Source organism: Phascolarctos cinereus, unplaced genomic scaffold, assembly GCF_003287225.1.
Source record: "Phascolarctos cinereus isolate Bilbo 61053 unplaced genomic scaffold, phaCin_HiC Scaffold_3;HRSCAF=262, whole genome shotgun sequence".
Classification (NCBI taxonomy): domain Eukaryota; kingdom Metazoa; phylum Chordata; class Mammalia; order Diprotodontia; family Phascolarctidae; genus Phascolarctos; species Phascolarctos cinereus.
The window spans coordinates 48,075,239-48,098,808 of NW_027555736.1; the positions used below are offsets into that span (position 1 = coordinate 48,075,239).

General features: G+C 50.5%; 1 protein-coding gene across 2 annotated transcripts; it reads right to left on the reverse strand.

The window, feature by feature from the left end:
- Window positions 1-589: 589 nt before the first annotated feature.
- SCAMP2 (secretory carrier membrane protein 2) lies at window positions 590-23,337 on the reverse strand. Of its 2 annotated transcripts, XM_078150804.1 has the most exons (10): window positions 23,157-23,337; window positions 12,490-12,567; window positions 11,753-11,845; window positions 11,141-11,281; window positions 9,299-9,416; window positions 8,481-8,609; window positions 5,364-5,523; window positions 5,061-5,162; window positions 2,451-2,574; window positions 590-2,219 (listed from the first exon to the last, which is right to left on the reverse strand). In XM_078150804.1, the coding sequence occupies exons 1-10, from the start codon at window positions 23,211-23,213 to the stop codon at window positions 2,085-2,087; spliced, it is 1,137 nt and encodes a 378-aa protein (XP_078006930.1). In that variant the 5' UTR covers window positions 23,214-23,337; the 3' UTR covers window positions 590-2,084. The 2 variants fall into 2 exon arrangements, with proteins under 2 accessions (XP_078006930.1, XP_020850185.1); XM_020994526.2 differs by lacking the exon at window positions 11,141-11,281 and having other exon boundaries at window positions 23,157-23,335.
- Between the last annotated feature and the right edge of the window lie 233 nt (window positions 23,338-23,570).

Consider the following 23,570-nt stretch of genomic DNA (forward strand, 5'->3'; position numbering starts at 1 on the left):
ATGCGGAGCGCGCTTGTCCTCCTAAAAGACGTAATTCACCGAGCTTTTCGAGCCGCGGGGCTTGTCTAAGCCCTTCCGTTCTCACGTTAAGAGAGGGTGGCGGGCGCTCCTGCCCCTCCCTCCTCTCAACGGAAAAATGAATAAAAACTTAGGCCGAATACAGCATAATCAAGCAAAACTAGTATTTGCTTTTAAAACCTTTGTCCCTGGCTAGTTTCTAGAAGGCGAGTGATTAAAAGATTAAAGTCAATGCGGGACCCTCTTTTATCATTAAATAGCTAACAATTATATAGCGCTTTAAGGTTTGCATTATTTGATCCTCACGACAACCCTGTAAGAGAGGCACTATTATTCCCATTTCACAGATGAGGAAACTGAGGCAGAACTGACTTGCCCAAGGTCACACAGCAGGAAGCTTCCATCTTTTAAACTCCAATGCCACCTGAATGCCTTGATCTTCCTTGTCACATGGGCCCAGGAAGTCTCCCCTTTTAAGGGCAAACCTAGCAAACGTGGGACAATCTTCCCCCTGCCGGTACCTCCCCCATTTTCCGGCTTCCAGGGACAGAAGTCTGCACACTGAGAAAGGTTCCATTTCTCCATCCACACTGTTTTTATTTAAAGCACAAAGTTAAGACATGACATATACATCTGTACACAGAGAAGGACAAAATATATCTGAGAAATGGGGAGCAGAGAGGCCTTAAAATCTCATTCATTGCCACTATTGCTAGATACATTTGGATCCAGAGGGAAATCCGGCAAACAGCTTCAGGGCTCCGGGGCCTGTTCACATAGCCCAGGCCAGTCCCCAGGTGATTGGAGGAGCACTTCCTCCCCTCACAGAACCAAGTCCACTCCCTGCCCTCCCGAGGCTCATCAGGAGGCGGTACTGAGGGCTAGGCCTTCGCTTTGCTTCTGCAGATAGGTAGCCAATAGGGGGCCCAGCTGAGGGTTCTATCTCTTCACAGCTAAGACGTGGAAGGTTGGAGCTTAGCCCAAATCCCTGCTAAGCTTCCTGAGAGCGCAGCCCGGAGGAAGAATGGTTCTTCTCCAGTCCAGGCCAGGCGACAGTCTATTGCTGACAGAAAGGGGCAGAGGAGGGAGAAGAGATGGAAGCAAGGAGAGAGGGTGAAGGGAATGCAGCAGAACGAGGGTTAGGGTTTGCACACGGGCCCAAGAGTCTCTGGTGGCAAGGGAATGGATCCAATGAGGTCCCTTCCCTCCCAGAGATGCCCACCCTTGGAGCTCCCAGCAGGGTCTTCAAGCATCTCTGCCCCCAAGGCAGACCCTGGGCTCCCCACTTTGGGGGAGAGAGGGGTTATTAAGGCACTTCTTGCTTCAGGACTGTGACTCCAGGGCTCCTCCCAAGGCAGGGATGGCCCCTGCCTGGCAGCTGACATGATCCAAAAGCATTTGGCTCTCAGGGGTGAGCCCTAAAGGAAGGAGGGGGAGATGGAGCTGCTCCCCACTCCGGGCAATGAGTTAGTGTCCAGAAAGCAGCCTTGCCACACTCCTCCTACAGGCTCTATAAAGTCACATGCTAATTTTCCCTGTAGACAGGCAACAGTCAAGGAGAAGAGAACACAATCTTAGTCCCTTCTCCAAGGTAAAAGCTGGGGACCACTTAGAATCTTCCTGATGATGGCCTGCAGAAGGGGGCACCATGCTAGGATGGTGCTACTGCCCCCTCTGCCCTGCCCTGGACCCTCTCCCAAGTCAAAGCCCAGCCAGGTGCTACCTATCCCAAACAAACGGCATCCCCACCCTCTGCTTGAGGGCAGGAATCCCACCGAATCACCATACACACAAAAGAAAAGACAGACCTGGGCTAACTTTTCTAGGTGTGTGTAAATGTATGTATAAAAAAACTCGACCCTCCCTTCCAGCCTGAAGTGGAAGGGAAGGCTGGCTGCTGAGAAACAGGATGAGCCAAAGGTGAGAGCCGTCTCTGTGTCTTTCTGTGTCTCAGCAGGAACCGTTAAGCAAGGCACCCCTGGAAAGTGCACCTCAGGAGGAGGCAGCAAGAGGAGTAAGAAGAGAAGGGCTGGTGAGGAAGAGGATGACGACCAGCCCAGGAAGGGTTAATTTCCTTGGAACGCTCCTCGGGCAGCGCCAGCTGCTGTGTTTCGGAAGGTCCTGCTGGCAAAGATGCCCTGGGAGAACTCCTCCTGGGCCTGCTGGAAGCTGGCGCCCGTCCGTCGGTACAGAGAGTGCACCTGCGGGAAAGCAACCCAGAACGCCAGAGCGGTCAGGTGATGGCACAGCCATCCCCGCCACACTTCTCAGGGGACGTTGGCAAGGCCCTGGACCTTTCCTGGACTCAGTCCCTCTTAACTGGTGTGAGGACAGAGTGCAGAGAGATGAACAAAGGCCTCTGTGGCGTAGGGCCCCTCCTGCTCCTCCCCATCCTCCTCTCCCTCCTCAAATTCGTGTGCACACCCACTTACCCGCTTCAGGAGGAAGAGGGAGAGCACAGCACAGAGGGTGAAGAAGCCAGCCACCACCATCATGATGATCGAGACAGCTATAGGAGAGTCAGCCTTCACTGTTGACATAGCAACAATCCAGCCACTGAAAAAGAGAAGGGATGATGATGATGGGGAGGGCTGGCCTGGACAGCACTTGGCCTTATCCCAGGGCCAAACACTGCTTCAACGAAGGAGGCTTCACCAGACAGGCCCTGACAGGTCCGGGGCAAGAAGCCAGGTGTTTTGGTCAATGTTCAAGTGGAATGAAATCTTTCCCCAGTGACCAGCTTGTCCTCCATCTCCGAGGGGCCTGTCCTTCCCCTAGGCCCTTCATGTTCCAAACCCGGTGGTGGTTTTAGCTCCTCCTCTTCCTTACCCATGCCACCAGAGGCAGGTGTATACAGCCTAATTTGGGGGTTCTTAACCTTGGGCCACAGACAGATTTCTGGGAGTCTGTGAATATGTTTTTAAAAACCATTCTGATGGCTGCAATTCCATCAGATTGGCTTCCTTTGTATTCCTGTGCATTTTACTTGATATATTTATGCCTTCTGTTCTGAGGAGGGGTCCACTGGGTTGGTGAAGCTGTGTGACCTTCTGAGCTCAGCTAAGGAAGCAGGATGGAGAAAGGCCAAGACTCTGCCTGGAAAGCCTCAGACTCCCCACCTGCCTGAAAAGGCCCTTCTGGTGGGGAAGATACTATTATCCTTTAGCCAGGGTGGAGTAAGCTTCATCATAAGGCTACCCTGACAGACAGATCCAGCAGTTTCCAAGGTCACATGAAATCCTGCTTCCTCACTCAGCCCTGCCCTCTCCACACACACGCACAGAGACACAGACATAGACACGCAATCACCCATCAGCACTGGCCTCCTGGCTGGTTGTTCCTGGCATTTTCCCTGGCCAGCCTCCACGCTCCCAGAGCTCTCCCTGCTTGTCTCTGCCTCCTCCTGGCTTCCCAGGTTTCCTCCAAGTGTCAGCTAAAATCCCACCTTCTACAAGAATCTCCTGCCCCCCATGCTAGCAGGGTCTTCTTATGGGAAAGATGCAGAACGAAAGCACATGCACAGAGTTCACATGTAATAACGTGTATCTGGGACAGACACAGTTGTTTGCATTCAGTCTCCCCCTTTAGAGGATGAGCTCCTTGAGGGCAGGAACTATCTCTTGCTTGTCTTTGTCCCTCCAGCATTCAGCAAAGTGCCTGGTACACAGTAAGTGCTTAATAAATGCCTGCTGGTCCACTCCAAAGGAGCAAACCTGCCAACTACTGTCACCACCGAGAAAGCCACCTGAAAGAAGGATGGCTCCATGGAGGTGCGGGATGGGCCCTCGGGCACAGCCTGGGCCTTTCTCAGTGCCCACCACCCTTGGGGCACGAGGGTTCAAAAGGTCACTGATGTCTGAGGGGCTAGAAAACGTTTTTAAAATCACAGAACAGCACAGCTGGAAAGGCCCAACCAAAGAAACAGGCCCAGAGAAGCGCAGAGACTTTCCTAGGGACTCCCCGCAGTTAGTGACAGAGCTCCAAGCATCCACAGTGTCCCCAAGGACGGCAGCCTTCCTGACAGGAACCATCATCACCGTCCACACCCTGCCTCCTACCAGGCAGGGATTCGACTAGGGGAATGGTGATCCATCTAGGCCCCTAAGCTGAAAGAGAAAGGACTAGAACGAGAAGTAGCAAAGTGGGCAAAGGAAAGAGCCGGGGTGCAGACCACGGAGAGAGAGAAAGACAGACATGGAAGGGAGAGGAGAGAGGGAGGGAAGGAGGGGGAAAAAAAGGAGAGAAAGAGAGAGGGGAAAAAGAGAGAACAGAAGAGCGGGAAGGGAGAGGAGGAGAGACAGGAGGAGAGAGAGAGAGAGAGAGGGAGAGAAAAGGAGAGAGGGAAAGTGGGGAGAACAGAAAGAGGAAGAGGGAGAAGGAGGAGAAGGAGCTCTCCTACCAGTTCAGGATTTGGTGCTGAAAGGGAAAGGCAAAAGAAACTCATTCATTCCAGGTCCTGACTGAGCAAAGTGCCAGGCCTGACCTTTGTTTGCAATTTCTTGTGGGCACTGAGGCAGGTAGAAAACATCAATTCTGATCTTTTCTCAGGGTCTGGTTTTACAGACCTGTATGTCTGTAATGCCCATGGGACTCCAGCTATTGTGGAGAATGCCAATGACCAAACCTTCTTCTGTTTGGAGCCCAAAGAGTCCTCCATTCACAGCAAGAAGAACGAGAAGGCAAGTGTCCAGGCTCCCCCATCCCTTCCTGAAGGTGATCCCTAGCTCTTTGCCTATGGGAAGGGACTGTGGCTCATCACCCAAAGCAAAGGACAACTACCTTGAGAGCCTGTGGACAGGGGACCAGTTCTGTTCCAGACCAAGGCCTTCTGTGGAGGGGTAGCATTCTTGTACAAAGGTCTTAAAGGCAAAAGGCAGCAGTAAAACCCAGTGACAGGAGGCAGGCTGGAGGTCTGGGGCCAGCGGAGACACAGGGCTAAGCTTTGGGTAGGTGAGGCAGTACAAAGAAGTTGGCAGGAAGCAGAGCACAGAGAGAGCTGGAAAAGAGTCAGGCAGTCAAGGGTGGGAGCAGCCCGGCCTTACCTGTTCCCCCAGCCCGGGAGACCCACCAGCTGGATGACATAGATGACTATTTGGCAGAAGAACACAAAGAAGAAAACGAAGAAGCTGAAGGAATTGTCAGATCTGTGGAGAGAAGGAGAGAGAGGGCATCAGCTTCCTGGGCACACACGTGAGCGGTACTGAGGCCAAGTCCCAGGGGATGGTGCCAGCCTACAGGTGATAAAGCCCCAAACTGTCAGCTCTGGCTTGCTAATCACCTCTGTCAAACCAGCCCGAGGGGCCTGCTAGGCCCAAGCCACCCCTGCCCCCTTTCCCCCCACTTGCCTGAAGGCCTTGTAGATGGGTCGATACCAACAGATGAAGGCACATGGGGTGAAGAGCAGAAACCACAGGATTGACAGACCAAAGTCAACTCCACTATAATTGTGAGCAGAGAACGAGGCCAGGAAGGCAAGAAGATTCAGGAGCAAAGTCACTGAATGTACTGCGGGAAGGAGGCAAGAAAGATTATGCCAGGATAGTTAGGCCAGCCCACTCACTCTGGGAAGGAACCAGGGTCCAGCACTGGGGAAATCAAGATAGTAGAGGGGGTATGGTCACTGCTAGCATGTACAGGTCGACTTTTTAGTAACTCAGGCAATGGTCACATTTTCATAATTCAATTAACAAGTACTAAGTGCCTAATATGAGCAAGGCACAGCGCTGGCTGCTGAGAATGTAAAGACAAAAGCAGTATAGTCCCTTCTCCTACCCCCAAAGAACTTACAATTCCAGCCAGGAGAGGCAACACATAGAGATGAAGGTATATGCAAAGGAGACACAAGGTGATTTGGGAGGGAAGGCACTAAGAGCCAGGGGCATTAGGAAAGGCTTCCTGGAGAAGGGGGCCCTTGGAGGAAATGAGGGATTCTTCGAGAGGGAGGGAGGGGATTCCAGGTATGGGGAAAAGCCAATTCCAAAGGCACAAAGTTGGGAGATGGACTGCCAGGTGTGAGCATCAGCTAGAGGCTAGTCTGGCTGCACCACAGTGTGTGAATAAGGTTGGAAAGGCAGGCTGGGGGCACCATGTGAAATGTTTTCTTTTTTCTTCTTTTTTGTGTTTAAAATTTTTCTCCCGCTCCTTCCCCAAGACAGCACACAATCTGATACAGGCTTTACATACATATTTCTATTAAACATACTTATGTGAAATGTTTTCAATGCCAGAAGAAGCTGTACTGGATCCTGAAGTAACAGGAAGCCACCAGAGGTTTCTGAGCAGGGGAAGGGCATGGTCAGATTGGCCCTTGGGCAGCTGTGTGAAGGCTGGATTGGAGTGGAAGCAGGGAGAGTAGTTAGGAGTCCAGTTGAGAGGAGGGGAAAGCCTGAACTACGGTGGTGGCTGTGAATGCCCAGAAGGAGACAGAGGGGAGAGACAGGAGGGAGGTAGAGACAAGATGGGACAACTGAGTGGGATGTGTGGGACCAGGTAGACAGTGAAAGCAAAGATGATACCCAGAGGTGAGCACTGGCAAGCTGTGAAGTGGGTGATGGCCTCCAGGCCAGGTGGTCCTTGGGCTCTGCCCTTTGACGGAATCCAAACTTCACAAACAAATCCCCTTAATAAAAGGCCACACCCAAGGACCTACAGGGCCAGGTGTGGCCTCGAGGCTACAGGTTCCCCTGAGGGTGGGGTCCTCAACAGAAACAGGGAAGTCAAGAAGAGGGATGGATTTGGGGGGAAAAGAATGATTTCAATGTTTGAGATGTCTACAGGATATATACATGGCCAGTTGGCAGCTGATGATGCAGGAAGAGGGAGGGAAGGAAGGAGGGAGGATGGGAGGGGGAGAGGGAGAGGGGAGGGAGGGAGGGGCGGAGAGGGGGGAGGGGAGGGGGAGAGAGAGGGTGCATAGAGATGATAATTAAATTCAAGTGAGAAGAGAGGCTAGTCAGGGGCATGTGGTAGAATGTGACCCAGCAAAGGAGATGGAGAAGGGGCAGTCAGAGCGGCAAGAAAAGAACCAAAGGGGAGCAGTGTCACAAAAGCCGGGACAGGGAAAGCTCAATAGTTATCTATGGCTGCAGAGAAGGCAACAAGAATGAGGACTGAGAAAAGGCCCAAATATTAGGCAGCTGAGAGGTCACTGGCGACTTTGGAAAATGTAGTCAGAAGTCAGCAGACGGCCAGCTTTCTCAAGGAGCGTGGCTCAGAACAGGGGGAGAGATCCAGGATGACCCTTGGCAGCACCAGTAGATAAGGAGAATGAGGGGAGATACCAGGAGGGCAATCTGTTAGAGAAGATAAGAAGTGAGGGGCCCAAGGGCACAGAGACAAGGGAGGATAATGGCCACGTCTTCCTCAGAGCCACCAGCTTCCTGTGCCTTGTTCACGCCTCTCCTGTTTTTCCACACTTTCTCCCACAGCATCCGGCTGCCTCTTCTGTCATGTCCTTGCCCATCTCTGCCCCCTGCCCCTACGCTTTCATGATCTCCTTTTCTTGGGCTTCACCTGCTGCCTCTTAGGACATGGAATCACAGGCCCTCCAGGACCACCAGGAAAGCTGGAAGGCTGGCAGCCACCTCATCCAACCCCAGCCCAAAAGGACTGTGCTCACATCCTGACACATCCCACAAGGGTACTCCAGCTTCTGCCTCAAGTCCTCATGTGGAGCCCTCTCCTGCACCCATGGTGTCCCCAAGGGTAGCATTCTGCCATCTACCTTTATTGCTTCCTCAGCACTGTACTCTGCACACAGCAGGCACTTAGCAAATGGCTTACTAAATATCTGAATAATGAACAGAAAGAAGGCTTCTAACTGCATTTGAGCAAAAGGGTGTCAGTTCCCTCCATCCTGATGCTTCATGAACTCATGAAACTGGGGGCTCTAAGGCAGCACCTCCTGGGAGATATGTAAGAAGCCTGAAGGGAAACCAAGCCATTTACAGCTTCCAAAGCAAATTCGCAGGAGAGCTACAGAATCCTCAGAGAAAGAAAGGTCCACCCTCCATCTCTCTCTCTGGTCCCTGAGCTGGAGGCAGGAGATCATCCTTGGATGCTCTGCACTTCAGGTTGGGTTCTGGCGGCCACAGAAAGCCAGGTGCTTCCCATGAGGCTGTGCAGACTTTAACAAAAAAGGGCCACTTTAGGAGCAGCCGGAGTTCTTGGCTTCTCTGGATCACTTTCTACTCTGATAACCGGGAAAAGAGGGAGAGGAGAGCTGGGTACCATCAGACACAGGGTATCCCAATGGCCACCAAAACGCCTCCTCCTCTCCACTCCCCCAAAACACAAGTGAAAACACCAGTGGTCCTCTTTGGAGAGCCAGGCTTTCTAAGCTGCTGACAGTCCAATGTGGTTCACAGCAGGGGCCGCCATCCTGGCCAAAGGGTGATGAGTCATGCACCTGTGGATGCACACAGCCCAAGCCAAGCCCCTCTCGAGCCTCTGCACATACTCACACATCCAGAGGTAATACATCATCTTGCACGTTCGCTGGTAATCAGCTGGGATCTCTGCGGAGAAATCCTGGTAGAAGCAGGGCTTGATGGGGCAGATCGAGGGCAGTGGGGGCCAATTGTTTGGCCTCACTGTTAGGGAAAAAAAGCGGTAAGGAAGCCTCCGACAGCAGAAGAGGGTGGAGGCTGGAGGAGCAGAGCCAGAGGAAGTCTGGCTCTTAGAAGTCTTAGGAAGACTCAGTGGGCCCAGCATTCAGTATGCATTTAATAAATAGCTCTTGACTAACTGGGTGGCCAAAAGTACCCCAAATCTCAAAAGTGGTGTTAGGGAATGGGGAAACAGGAACTCATAGCTTACTTTCTAGAAACTGTCTCCAAAGAATTTGCCAGGCATAGAAGTGCTTTGAAAAAGCTTAGCAAACTATACAAACATGAATACTGTCATTCATTAGCAGTTAAAGCCTCTTGTCCAGGGCATATAATCATAACCAGAAAATGCAGGGAGAGAGCTCTATCTCCTTCATCTGTGAGGGAGCCAGAGGCACAGAAAATCTGCCCAGAGCAGAGATGCTGGAGAGTGGCCGCACCGTGTCCTTGGGGCCAGGCTACATTAGCCCCTTCTACTTCTAGGTTCTTGGCCCTTTCCCCAGAGTGCACCACACAACACTGCTAGGATTAACAATTTACCAAAGGGCCTTTTCCATGACATCCCTGAATAAAGGAGGTGGAGTCTCCACCTGACAGATCCCCATCTGACCCCTTCCCACAAAGATCACGCCGGTAGGGTCATTACACCTGGCCAGGCAGGGAACCAGACTCACCGTGCAGGTTGGCTGTGGCATTCTGCAGCTCACGTTCCTTCCTGTCCAGCTCCGCAGCTTTCCTCTCCAGCTCTTCCTGCTGCTGCAACAGGCCAGCCTGGGCAGCAGAGGCCACAGCCTACAGGAAGCAGATGCCCAGGAAGAAAACGGAGCTTCAACTGAGCAGGCAGTCAGAGGGAGCCCCTGTGGCCACTCACAGAAGACAGCTCTGCACTGAGCCTCAGACATGGTGTCAGGCCCCCAAAGAGCACTGTGAGCCAATCTCCAGGAGATCAGAGGGATTCCTACAGGCTCGTTTCCCACCTTCCACTATCCTCCACCCCAGCCCAATTATATCCACAGCTACAGAGCCCAGGTGGGAGAACTATCCCCTCAGTGCTCCACAGGCCTGCTGACACATGGGTGAGATGAAATCACATGACGAAAGATGAAGGGAATTCATGAAGGAGCAACACAGTCCCAACAAGATGATGTTTTACAGCCTGAGGGGCAAGTGTAGACCTCAACTGGACGCTCTGGCTGAGAAGTGCTGATTGTACACATACGACCCACCAAGCTTTCTGAGCTCCCCCTGCCCAGGTACAGAATTCCCTCTGGCTCAGCTCAGTTCTGTCTAGCTGCAGGGACTTTTGGAGTCAAAAGCTTACTCTCCTAGGCACACTGGGCAGGAAGCTTGGGATGCTGAGGTTAGAGCACATCACCCCTATCTGTAGACTGGAATGGGGAAGAGGAAGAAAAGCCAAGTCCAACTCACAGCCTTTGAATCTCGTGAATATACTCTACCCAACACTAGGCTATCCCCCAATGGTCAAAGGCATAGAACCATACTGTCCCTCTCCTCTATGGAAAGGGTGGGAAATTTGCTCCCCTGGGTCTAGTCAGTGGCTGCTTAAGCCAGGCCTTCCTGAAGAAAGAATCCACGTTCCAGTCCTTTCCCAGTCCCACAGGTCTTGAGGAAGAAAAGAGGTGGACACCACATGGGCATGCAGGCATGCGACCTTTCTGGGTGGGCTGTTTGCATGCCTTCCAAAGCAGCCTCTGGTGGTTATGGCCCAGGAGTCCAGGGCAGAGGAGGGCCTGGGAGTCACAGGGAACAAGCTCCAGGGCTTCCGGCCCCTTCCCCTTGCTAAGCCTGTGATTCCAGCCTGTGGGCCTGTAGCCCAGTGTGGGCCCCATAAACACCTCTGTTCACGTGAACTGCAAATGGAGAAGCAGGGCCTTGACCAGGGCTGTCTGGGGTGGCGGGGGGCCTGCCCCAAGGCAGGCTCATGGGAAAGGCTGCTTTTGTGCAGGGTTTCTAAGGATTTATTAAATAGGGTCCTAGGAACGGGAAAGGCCTTTGAAGTTATCTAGTTCAACCCTAAACTTTCCAGATGAGGCATGGGGGCCAGAAGGAAAGTACCCAGGCCTTTGGGGTCAGGATTCAAATCAAAGACCTCTGGTCTTCCCCAGAGCTAAGTAAAAGCAGTCATGGAAGACAGGGAGGGATCACAGGACCATCAATCAGGAGCAAGAGAGGGTCCTGGAAGCTGCCAGGCCCAGCTCCTTCACTGTGTACATGACAAAACTGAAGCGCAGAGGGGGAAGGAATTTACCCCAGGTCACACCAACACTAATCCCTGTCAAAAGGCAGGATGTGGAACCCAGTGCTCTTGCTACTGCATAATGCTGAGAACTGAGTTCTAGGAACAATGGAACTGCAGAGGTGACCTGGTCAGGCTCTGGGAAGACAGCAGTCTCCTCTGGGTGGGCACGTAGGGTACCAGAGCACACCCAGCTCAGCTGGGCTGGGGCACCAGCTCAGGGAGCTCGAAGGGAGCTCTCACTGTCTCACATCTCTGCTAAATGCCTGCCCTTAGGAAGCTTTCCAATGTGGCTGCCATTCAGAACACCAGCTCTGCCTGGCAGCAGGTGTCTCTCTGTGAACCCACTCACTGCTAGCAATGTGGTACGTAGGTACTTGTCAGCCTGTCTAAGCAAGAGCTACAACATACAACTACACTGTGTCTGATTCTACAATTCTGTAACTCTCTATCACCTTCAAGAGCATCAGGAAAGCCAGCCACTGAAGAAGGGAAGAGAGACTGGGTGCCCAGGCAGGAGGCAGGCCCAAACCCCAGGGGATATTTCACTCTGAATACATCCAGAGTCTCTCGGCCTTCTCCCTCCCCAGCCCTGGGACTCCCATTTGGGTAAGTGAAGATAAGCCACAGCCACAGGACTCCCTGACCAGGACTCAGCTGACAGCCTCCAGAGAGAGAGAGCGCTCAAAATAATCTGGAGATCCCATATGTTGGTCTTCCCTAATGGAACTGAATTAGAAAAACATGAGATTGTGTCCCTCCTCTTGAAAACCATGGCAAGGCAGGTCTGCAATGTACAGTGACGTGCTCCCCCCCAACCCTGCTGAAGGGTAGTGCTTCTGAGGGGCAGGGGGCTGCTTCTAGACAGTACCTGGGGGGTCGGTTCCACTGAGGGCTGAAGAACTGCAGGCTGTGACGGCCCAGTGGGCTGGGAGGCTGAGACTGTTGTTGCCGCTGCATTTGTCTAAGGGAAGAGACAGGAAAAGACTAAAGAGGGAGATGAGTGCGTGTGGGCCCTGCAGGTGTAAGGAAGGGACAAACCCCACCAAACATCCACACACAAGGACCTCTGGAAAGGATAAGCAAGCAGTAGCAGACGCACCTATGGGGTGAAAGGAACCACACACTGGGACAGCCTTGATTAAGCCATCCCCTTTGGACCAGGGATCTCAGCTCTCAAGCTATAGGCCGTCCCCGGTTTCTTGTCCTGAAGATATAAGGTCAATATGAGGCCAAATTTAGCATTCCTATGACCCAACGAGTTATAGGAACAACACTTGTTTTCACCTGCTTTTTCATCCTTTCTACTCCGGAGAAAGGAATTTTAATGGCTTAAACCTCCTTCCAATGGGGTAAAACCCCCCATCATTCCTCACTGAGAGTCTACCAGAACTCCCGGGATGACTTATACATTTCTTTAAAGTTGTTCCTTCTAGAGCATTTAGGGCTAGCAGATGTCATCAGAGCTGCCTCCTCGTTTATCCCACTAGCCCAAAACAGGGCCCAGGCACACGGCACCGAGGCTACAGAGGGAACCATGAGGTATGTGTGCATGATGACACTGGAATGGGCACTGTCATGGTGAGAGAGACAGAAGGGCACACTTACCAGCCGGGGATTCTCTGAGAAAGGGTTGAATTCCGACAGGCCACCCTGAGGATTGGTCAGCTGGGTCACAGATGGATCCTGAGAAGATGATGGGAAAAATCCAGAGACACATTTAAAGTCTATTACTGAGAGAAATGAGCTGGGAAATCTGAAGAAGTTCGTAAATGACAAGGGCTGAGTTGTCATCCCATTTTAGTCTCTCTCCAGAGCCTGGCTTATGGGCATTTACCCCAGCAACACATGGCAGGGAGGTACAGGTGACCCCCAAGAGCTAGCACAGGAACAACTAGTAACAACAGCTGGTTCTGTCTAATCCTACTCCTGACACCGTGCAATAAAATGCTAGTTCCTGAGAGTACACTCTGAGCACTACAGGAAGGGCGCTGCAATGTGTTTTCACAGCTCTCTAGACAGGAAGAGCCCTCTCCCTCTAATACCGGATGAGAATTCGTGTACTCTCTCCTGAGCTCCAGACATGGCTCAGCAATGGCTCACTGGACATCTCCACCTGGATGCCCCACAGGTATCACAAACTCAAGCTGCCTCTCCCAGGATAAGCTCATCACCTCTAATCTCACTACCCAGGGCTAACTCAAACCTTGACCTCCCACTCTGACTGGAGGCTCAAGGATGGAGCACTAAACTCCTCCCAATGCCTTCCTTTATATAGGGAAGAAACTGTACTCTCAGCTCACTTCACTTTGCATCTGATGCCCAGTCTGGTTTCAACTCCAGGGAAAAAGATGCCCCTGTGCCAGGTACCATTGAGGGTCCATTCTATCACATGCATTTCCTATATCCTGGTGAGTCTTTAGATTGTAAGCTCCTTGAGGGCAGGGACTATCTTCAGTACTTAGCTGACACACAGTAGACACTTAATGTTTATTGGCTTATTGGCTCCTTGCTGGTTATCCTCAACTCTTTTCTCTCCCTTAGCTTCCACATCCAATCATTTACTCGTGCCCTCTCACAAGGCTCCTTCCCACCCTAGTTCAGGCCTTCATCACTTCTCATCTCCAATAGTTTCCTAGTGGTCTCCCCTTTCCAAGCCATCCTCCACACAGATGTCAAGATGGTGACCCAATGGTGGCTCAGGTCTGACCATAGGGCTTGCTCCCGTTCCAGAAGCTCCCTCCCTCCCGATGGCCTCTAGGATAAAATACAAAAGACTCTGGCAGTAAAAGCTCTTCACAATCTGGACCTAGTCTCCCCACTTCTGAACCCCATCACATAGTATATGGGCTGGCAAACTGGCCTGCTTAATGTCTCCCACAAATGATATTTCATCTCCAGCCCCATGCCTTTCTTTGCAGTCTGTCCTCACTACCTTATATCTGTCTAGCTTCTGTCAAGGTTCTGCTCAAATGCCACCTCCCACATGAAGTCTTTCCTGACTCTCCCCTCTAATCTCATTGTGTGTATATTTTGTATGCTTTCCCTTTGGACATGTTATTTTATCCCAGTAGAGTGTAAGCTTCTTGAAGGCAGGTACTGGCTTTGTTCCCAGATTTTTAGGCACTTCACAAATGCTTTCTGAATTAAACTAAGCCTGAAGACCAGAGCTGAAGGCCCAGGTCTGCCCTTACTTGCTGTGGGATTTGGGGCAACTTAACTCTCTGAGTCTGTTTTTTAGCAATAAAATGGAGATAATGAACAGTGTCTGACCTACTTCATAGGCTTGTTGGGAAGATCAAGTAAAAGACACCCTGCTAAGGTGGCGCCAGCCTCCACCTGGCTCTCCTATTCCTATTCCACTACACCCCTGAAATCTGTGTGAGGCTGGACAATGATGAAGAAATTCAAGGAGGAACTACAAGAAGTGACTTCTCCCCCAAGCACATAAAACATCAGCAGAAGCCCATGGCCACGAGGAAAGGGGGCCTTCCTACAGAGCCAGCAAAAGGCAGCTGCCTACCTCGACAGGAGACTGACACATGTGCTCTTCAAGGCTCTGTGATCAGATGCCCCTGGTGGAATCCAGGGAAGCTCGGGGGTGACTTGTGGGCAGCCATCTGGTGCTGCAGTGCTCAGATTGGGCAAGTCCAGAGCCAGAGGCTCTGAGGCACCTACCACCACCCTGAGGGGACAGCACTCTGAACCACAGAGGTCCAGGGGAGCCTCAGTTGGAGGTGGAGGTTATACCTGGGCTACCCACTTCCCAAGGACAGATAGGAGACCAAATGAGATGATTTATTTGTAAAATGCTTTTAAAACTGTAAAGTGCTCTTTATAAATGTCAGCTCTTATGAAGAAACAGAGGGTCAGAAAGAGCAAGGCACTCTGTACTGTTACAGAGCCAGCCATAAGTGGCCATGACGAGATCTGAACCCAAGCCTTCTGACCAAGTTCCATTCTCTTTCTATAACAGCCTGCCCCCATCTTCTTACTCACGATGCTCCCAAGAGGCTCAGGGCAGGGCAGTCTTACTGTGTACTTCCTGCACAAATCTCTGGCTGATCAATGACAAGGGCCTAGCCCCCAGGCTACAAAGGGTACCTTCAAATCCTCAAGTGAATAGGAGCTTGGAGCCAGACCAAGAGATGCCAGAGCTCCAAGTCACAAGAGCGAGCGAGGGAGCTCAGGAGAGTGGCCCACAAAGAACAAGAGGCCGACCAGGGCACCTCAGGGTTTCAAAGGGGCTGCGTCCACCGGCCTCGGCTCCTCCCCATCATTCAAATCCCATTCCAGCCAACAGTGAGGGCTCTTCAACCAGTCAAAGTCTAGAAAGAGCTTGTTCCTTAACTCTAGAAGGTGCTTTTCTGGAGGGAAGGGATCCTGCCAGACCTCCCTCAGAGCCTATCTGGACATGACTGAGCCCCTGAATGAGTAAGCACTCTTCTTCTGTAAGGACTCCTGCAAGCCCTGGACCCCCTCCTTTCCCATGCCTTCTTTGGGAGGGACATTTTTCTGCTCTATCATTTCTCTATTCTAGTTTCTAAGCTCTAGGAAGTGATGGGAATATAAGGGCAGCTGGAGGGATTATAGCCTTATAGCAAGATTGACCTTTCTGAGATGAAGCACCAGGGCCTACCTTCTGGGACTGCCTAGAGTGTTGCTTGAAGAGTCCCCCCTGCCCAAAGATACCCTCCTCATTCCCATGCTGCAATCCTATCACTTCTTTGGGTCTTAAATCTTCTCATACTATACAAAGGTCTCCGAGAAAAGGAACACCTTATGCCACAACTTAATACAGGATCAGCTGCCAGCCAGCAGAAAGCTTGGCCAGTCCAGAACAGGACCCAGGAAGGTAGAGACGAGAAGGGGTGGAGAGGAGTAACCACCATCATCACCAACAAGGTTGTGCCAAAGAGTGCTCAGAAAGCTCAGCCCTATGCACCCCTATACCTGCTAGTGCCCAGATTCACTGTTAACTGTCGGAGCTGGGACATGAACAGAAGAATCCCTGGAGCCCCTGTGGGCTGGAAACCACCCTGTTTTAGTGGCTAATAAAACACACTCCTAGGGTGAGACTGGGGGTGTCTTCATTTCAGTTCGATCAATGGCCAGCTGACAACTCTAAAACTCTGGCCTCTTGAGAGATAGAGACACTGAACACCTGCTCTAATTTCAGAGGATGAGTAAGCTTGTTAAGCCCCAGAAACTGGACACTCTACCCAAGAACTAGTTATCTGAGTCTATATCACCATGCAGGTGGGCATGTAGGGAGGAGGTAGGGCCAAAGAACAAGCCTTTGCTAGCAGGTGTTACAGTGCACTGACCTGGGTCCGAACCTGCGTGTAATGAATGACTCTTAACAGGCATTCCTCTACCTAGTTCTCTAGGTGGCACTGTAGGAGAGGGCTTCCACTGAACAGGTGTGGCCCTGGAGGCAAGGCAGCACCTTCTAGGGCAGCTTCATCACTTTTCAGACAAGGAAACTGAAGTCCAAAAGGTAACAACACTTGCTCAAGGTCACACAACTAGTAAGTGGCATTCAAAGCCAGACCTGGAATTCAAAGTCAGTCCTTTTATTCCAATTAGGCCCAGGCTGCTTCACTTAAGAGGGCCTGTCACCCCATCATCACTTGGACAGTTGAAAAGCCTGTCCCTCCAAGACCCTTAGATGAATTCTGGTGACTAAGGTCCACACAACCTTGTCTACAATGGGATTCACCCTTGCTCCTGGCTAAACTGGACATTAAAATAAAGGACTAAACTTCCCATGCCCAAAGTGATTCAAAGGGAAATGCACAATATGGAGTAATTCCACATCAGTGACTCATCTTCAAATCCGGCCTCAGACACTTCCTAGCCATGACCCTGAGCAAGTCACTTCACCTGGTTTGTCTCAGTTTCCTCCTCTATAAAATGAGCTGGAGAAGGAAATGCCAAACCACTCCAGTATCTTTGCCAAGAGCTCCTCAAATGGGGTCACAGAGGGTTGGACACGGCTGAAAAAATGACCTAACACACCTACTCAAACTGTACAAAATGGTATCTTATATTTCTTCTTGAACTCCACAGAAAGCAGAGTTAACTTCAGAGACCCCACTCACATTAGGGACTTGGTACAAAGCAGACTCCTGGGGAAAAACCCACTACATTTGGAATCATAAGATCTTCAATTTAGAGTTAAAAGGGCCCTTGGTGGTCACTTAGTCCAACTTCCTAATTTTATATGTTCACAGACAGAGGCCCAGGGGCAAGAAGTGATTTGCTAAGGTCACAACAGTGTCAAGAGACAGGATTTGAATTCGGATCTTCCCGGCTACAAGTCTGGCACTCCGTCTATTTCTCCATGCTGCTTCTGAGAGTCAGAAGACCTGAGTTAAAACTGCGGCTTTGCCACCTACTCTATGGCCCTGGGCCAGCCACTTCATGGCTCTGGGTCTCCACCTCTGTACCTGTAAATCGAGGGAGTGAACCACATGACCACCAAAGGCCCTTCCAGCTCTAAAGCCAGCCTTAAGGGCTTTGCTTGGGGTCAGGTTCAGGCCTCTTCCCCATGGGGAGCTGCTGAGGGGCCATCGAGGCCCCAGGGGCAGTCCATGTGGCTTTTTACTTGTTTTCAATGTGCTGCCCAAGTCCTGGTTCACCACCTATGTCCTAAGCTTTTCCCAGCCTTCTCCTTCCCTACAAATGGTAGACCAGATGAGCACTAGTTTCAGGTTGTGAGCATAGCTGGTGCTCTACAAAGTTTACTGAATGAATGCTGAAGGAGGTAAAAGCATGGCGGGATCAATTCTTTCCTGCAAGGTAAGGGCTCCGGTTGGTGGAGAGACATCATAATTTTGAAGCTTATGAAATTCCTGGCCTTCCTGAGACACCTGACATGTCAAGTCAATAGTGAAGCAAAACGAAAAGAAAGAAACAAAGAAAATCACTTCAAACCTCAGCCTCAGAGAGTTGAGCTGGGCCAGAAGCCCAGAGAACACCTGCAGGTTCATCAGAGGATCAAGGCCACCCCTGTGGCCTCCTTCTCTCTGGGGGGCAGTACTATAGTACTGTACTGCCTACAAAGAAAACCCTGACTCTTTAAACTGACAGCCCAAGCCCTTTCCAAGTCGGCCCCAACGTCCCTTTCGGTCCCAAAAGCTTTCCCTTCCTGTGTCCTATAGGATCCCAGGCAAGTTTCTTAACTTTGATAAGCCTCAATTTCCTCCTCTGTAAAATGGGGATGATACCACCTGTAGTGCCAACTTTACAGTGAGATTCAAATACAATAAAGTACGTAAGGTGCTACATACATAAACAGTAGCTTGTATTATCACACCTGATGCTCACATCAAAGCAGACTTTTGGCCGAGAACATGATCTATCCTTTCATGGCATTGCCCCTCCATGGCCTCTTCTTTCTCTCGGCCATCCTAGAATGCCCAGTTCCAACATTCTCTGCCTCCCTGAGACCTTTCCTCGTTCCCTCAGATGGAAGTGATTCTCTTTCCTCTGACCCTTGTACCTTTCTCAGAGCTTTTATTTATCACACTCTCTTATGCTGAAGTTATTATTATAAATTATCTCCCTAGTAGATGACAGGTCGCCCTCAATGCACACAAGGCCATATTCAGTAAATGTTTCTTAAATTTGCAGAAAAAGCACTCACTGAACCGTCAGTTCGCCAAAATCTAAAACAACCCTTCTCTGGAAGGGTGACAATTCAGCCTTGTTTGTCCTGGTTAAATATTACTGTTTGCCTGGTACAGGATTAACTACCTCCAAGACAAACCAGAGCCTTGGCTCCATGGGCACTCCCATTTCCCAGTGAAATGTCTTCTATGTACTCTTCCTCACTCCCCAAACCAAGGAGACTTGGTTTTTCCCTCTCTTTATGGAAGATAACAAGGGAAGCATTCTCATTCAGGTTATCTGACAAGCTAGGGTAGCTGAAAATGCCCAGGATCGTGCTTCTTAGTAGAGTCAGAGGACAGGACAAACACTCCAGGCTACAACCTCTCCCTGGGACATCTTCTCTGCAGAGAGGCCAAGCACACCAATTTCCCTATCTAGTATCATGCACCCCCTAAAAGGCACCAGCAGCACCAGGCCATTCATCAGACTCTAGACCTACCCTGGGCAGACTGAGACACCAGGATAAAGGTACAGGGAATGTCAAGTGACACGGTTCACATGGCCAAGTCCTATGACTTCCTTCCCCTTCCACAATGGAGACATGTTTGAAATCCTTGGGAAATAGCTACACTACAGAGATTATCTTTAAATTGCAAAGAAGCAACATGAGCAAGTGAAATTATGTTATTTGGCAGTAGGCTGGGGCTGAAAGCTTTCCTTTGTTTGGTAGAACTTCAATTTATTCCACTCTCCCTCTCTCAGAGTTTTTGGGATTGGCTTAGCAGAAATTTCCAGTTAGAAAAGGGGCCCCAGAATTAACCTGGTAGGTTACCATTTTTCTTGAACCCTAAATGAAAGCAAAGTTTATCACTATATCAGGGGTCCCTGACCTTTTCTGCATCATGGACTTTTTTTTTTTAGCAGTCTGGCAAAGTCTACAAACTGCTCCTCAGAATGCTCCATATGTTTTGATGTTTCTGTTGTTTTTAATTAAAAATAGAAGGAAAGTTTAAATTTAACTTTGATGTAGTGAAAAATTAAGATGCAATTTTGTTCCCATCCAAGTTCCCAGAACTCCTAAAAACTCTCCACCGACCCTTCCCCAGACTCTGGGCCAACTTGAAGTTTAATGATAATCTAGCAGTAGTAGGAGTCTCAGGAACAGCCTTAGGCCAAGCCATCTCCTCCCCAGAAAGTGCAGAGCCAACAAACTGTAATTAAAGGAGTGATCAGTGTGTGCTGATGAAATGAAACTCATCGAGGTTGTGAAGGTTATCACCTTACTCAAAACTTCCCCTTTTGTCCAAAGAATGCAATAGTCTTCTGAACACATCCTGGAATGAAAAGTATGCTAATTGCTCCTCTCCCTAAACATTTCCAATCATCAGAATTATTCCCATGTTCAAGTAAAGGAGTCAGAAAAGTACATCCCCATCAGTAAGAGGCAGCAGAGAACGGGAGTAAGGAAGCGAGAGGCTCTTCACTTCTCTGGTGGATTCTATTTCCATTCCACAGGATAAAGGTCGAAGAAGATCTTGGCTTGTGAGAGTTTATAATCCCTATTTTCTCTTTAGGTGCTTCCTTGAACTATGTGTCACCACCCTGAGTAAATGAACATGTGCTCACACCCAAGCCTCCTGGGCCCTACACCCCATCAGTTATCCTACATAGGCAGAAAGGGAGCAGACTTTCCACACAGCCAGAGAAAGGTCCTAAAGGAGACTAGCTCTGAGCAGGGTCAGGACTTCAGTGTCTGGTATGCAGAGCTTCCTCTCAAACTCCACCTGGGGCCCTAGCACAGGTTTGCAAGGAGCAGCATTTCAACCAGATCTCTCTCTTCTATGGGCACAAGGTCACCAGTCAGATGCTGCTGTTTATGGGACCCCAGCTGCTTCTTGTTCTGCCCATATCCTGGTGCTGCCGACTTGGCCCCTTAACACTTCCATGACAACAGAGAGATACCGGATTTCACTTGAATGCAGAAAAAGCCTCCAGAGTGCTTAGCATAATTTCTGGGGCTGGAGATTACACACATCAGTTGGAGATTCTGGAATAGTGCCCCGCCCAAAACACTGCTAAGAAAAAGGGGCAGGCTTCTGGCTCCTCATCTTGCCTCGCTCCAAAGCTGGAGACAAACCTTTGGCATTTTTGGACAGCTGGCTGTCCTTGCAGGTGAACATGCATGAATCACTTGTTTCTAGACCCAACAGGACAAAAAAAAGCAAGTAAACTTTTGTCCTGCTCACCCTTAATCTCCCACATTTTCAGTAAAACCTAACTCAACCTATACTCTTCGATTTCAGCCCTGAGTTGATACTGGGTGGAACATACCTTTAAATCAGCCATCTCCTTGTATTAACAGGCCATAGACCTTTACTGGTCCTCGGTTAGGAGACAAATTTCCTACAGACGGATTTGTCAGAAAACCTTATGCTGCAAGGTAATGAATGTTTTGTATTCTTAGCATTTCTTAGTATTCTTGGCAAAGATACTGTAATGATTTGCTACACCGTTAGTGAGTTTGTCTGAGGCCAGATTTGAATTCGAGTCTTCCTGATTTCAGACCAGGGGCTCTATCCACTGCACCGCCTAGCTGCCCCACCCCTTTTCATAAACATGAAAATGTTGTTTACTTGTCATTGATTACTCAGAAAGGTTTGGAAAAAGGATATCTATCATGGTCAAGTCATGGTAAAAAAAAAAAAAAGAGAGAGAGAGACCAGTATAGATTTGAATGCCCTCCCACTGGCTAGGTCTTCCATGGTCTGAAGTAGCAAGGATTTTCATTCTCACATTAGTATACAACTGTTATCACATAATTAAAGTCTTCTTTCACTTTGATATTCTTGGAGACTGAAAGGGGGAAGGAAGTAAAAAGGGTGTGCTAAGTTGCAGGAAGGACTCAGGACATCAGCAACAGTCCCATTCCCCTTCCGTGCCCCCTAAACTGGCAGGCCCCTCCATGTCTACTTTAAGGAGGAAAGTCCTGTGAACCAACACAATGAGTTCTACTAAGTGTGCAGGAAATTTAAGACAAGTGAATACTCAGCACAAGCCATGTGGACAGGATAAGTCCTTAGCTACTGGTCCCCAAAAGGAGCTTTCCCAAACCAGGTTCCAGCCCACAAAGAACTTGGAAACACTTTCCCCCTTCTGTAAAGCAAATACACCTCATTTCAGAATACCAAAGCCACAAAGTTAGGGCTGAAAGGGGCTTCAAGATCATCTAGTCCACTGGGGAGGAAACTGAAGTCCAGGAGAATGGGGGGTGGGGCAGGGTAACCTGCTTCAGGGCACACAGCTATTAAATGACAGGCCAGGACCAGGACAGAGGTCCTCGAATCCAACCTGTACCTCAAGAATCCCTACAATGTCCCTGACAAGACTTCATCCAGACTCCAGTGGAAGACTTCCAACAGGCCAGGCTTCCTCTTCTCCCCTTTTCTCTTTAATTCCACCTGGATGTAGTAAACACAACCATAAACTCCTCCCCACCTCTCAGCTTCATTGGTACAAAAGTCAGCAGAGATACTACAAATCTATGAACTCATTTATAAGTTGGAAACCTTGGATTTTATATCTGTGTGGATGTGTATTCCCAAGATTTCTGCCTTTCCTTCTTTCCTTCAATGCCCAACATTTCTTCCTGACTTGATCAGACTAAAGCAAAAGTGCTTTAGTAAAAGCACTATATAAATAGTAATGATCACAAACAGATTAAGACTGGGAGGTGGGGGTCTCTGTGGTGTTAGCTGTGTGTTTCCCCAGTGGGGGGGAGGAACGGTTACTGGGGGGGGACGAGAGAGAAGGGGGTGTCTCTGAAGACAGCAGTCATGCTTCTATTCATCAATTTCTCCTTACTGTGTCCAAGCAGGGAGAGGCAGGGGACCAGTCCAAGCGGTTTACCAAACTTAACACTTCAAGGCCCTGATTGGTTGGTTACCTTCCTCCTTTCATTTTATATTCCTCTCCCCTCAAACCCATTTTAACCTTTACCTTTCCCCTTTCCTTCCTCCCCCAACATTCACTTTCCCTATCCACTCCTCCCCAGGTCCTTCTTCCTCTTATAACCACTTTCCCTATCCCTCCCCCATCCCCCTTGTAACCACAGTCACCGGCCCCTTCCCCTTATCACCACCTTACCCTTTCTCTAACTTACGTCTACTTTCCCTACTCCCTTCAATAACTACTTTCCCTGCCCCTCTCCAAGCCGACCCTTCAGAATCTTTTCCCCAGGTCCCACCCCCCTCATACCCTTACAAACAAGTACTTTTCTTGCCCTCTCCTCCTAGGACCTCTTCATCCTCCCCCTTCCAACTACTTTCCCCGCCCCTCCCTCTTATTTACAACTACCTTCCCTGTCCCCTCCCCCTTATTTACAACCACTTTCCCTGCCCCCCCTCTTGTTTACAACCACTTTCCCCGCCCCTCCCCATTATTTGCAATCACTCTCGCTCCCCCCTTCTCCAACCCCGCCCCTCCGCAGCGGTCCACCTGTTGCTGATCCCGCCCCCCGGCCCTGATTGGTCAGACCTCGGGCTCCCGGCTCGCTTATTGGGTGTGGGGCCCGTTCCTCGGGCGCCACGTCTCCCGGCGCGGAGAGGCCCGGGCCGCGGCCCCCCGAGCAGTCTCCCTGGGACGGCAGGAGCATCCCATACCTGGAAAGGGTTCACGTCCACCGGGTCCGCGAAGGGGTTGGTGTCGAAGGCAGACATGGTGGGCGGGGAGGGGAAAGGAGGGGTGGCAGGAGTCCACAAGCGCAGCAGGCACTACGACGCTCCTGGCACCCGGATTCCACCGCTCTCTCTGCGGAGACCCGCCACTTCCGGAAGGAAGTCGTGCCTGCGCAGGCGCAGCGGCGAATAGGGCGGCCTTTGAGGCATCACAGCGCTCGGCTCCGCCCTCCCTCCCTGGCAGGCGTTACGCGCTTGCGCAGTGCCTCCTTGTTATGTCTTCCCTCCCTCTCTCCCCCTCCCCCCAGTCCCACTTGCGGCTTCTGCTCCGGAGCTGACATATGGACCAGGAAGCCCAGGAGTAAGAGACACGTAGGGCCCTGACCCGTTCTTAGTCGT

Bases quoted from the DNA above. Each gene is read 5' to 3' on its own strand.
- SCAMP2 (XM_078150804.1), bottom strand. From the start codon at position 23,213: ATGTCTGCCTTCGACACCAACCCCTTCGCGGACCCGGTGGACGTGAAC. The intron at 8,610-9,298 runs GTGAGTCTGGTT...TTTCCCTAACAG, and splicing joins TGCCACAGCCAACCTGCACG to TGAGGCCAAACAATTGGCCC. The intron at 2,575-5,060 runs GTAAGGCCGGGC...TCTCTTTTTCAG, and splicing joins CTCCCGGGCTGGGGGAACAG to TGGCTGGATTGTTGCTATGT.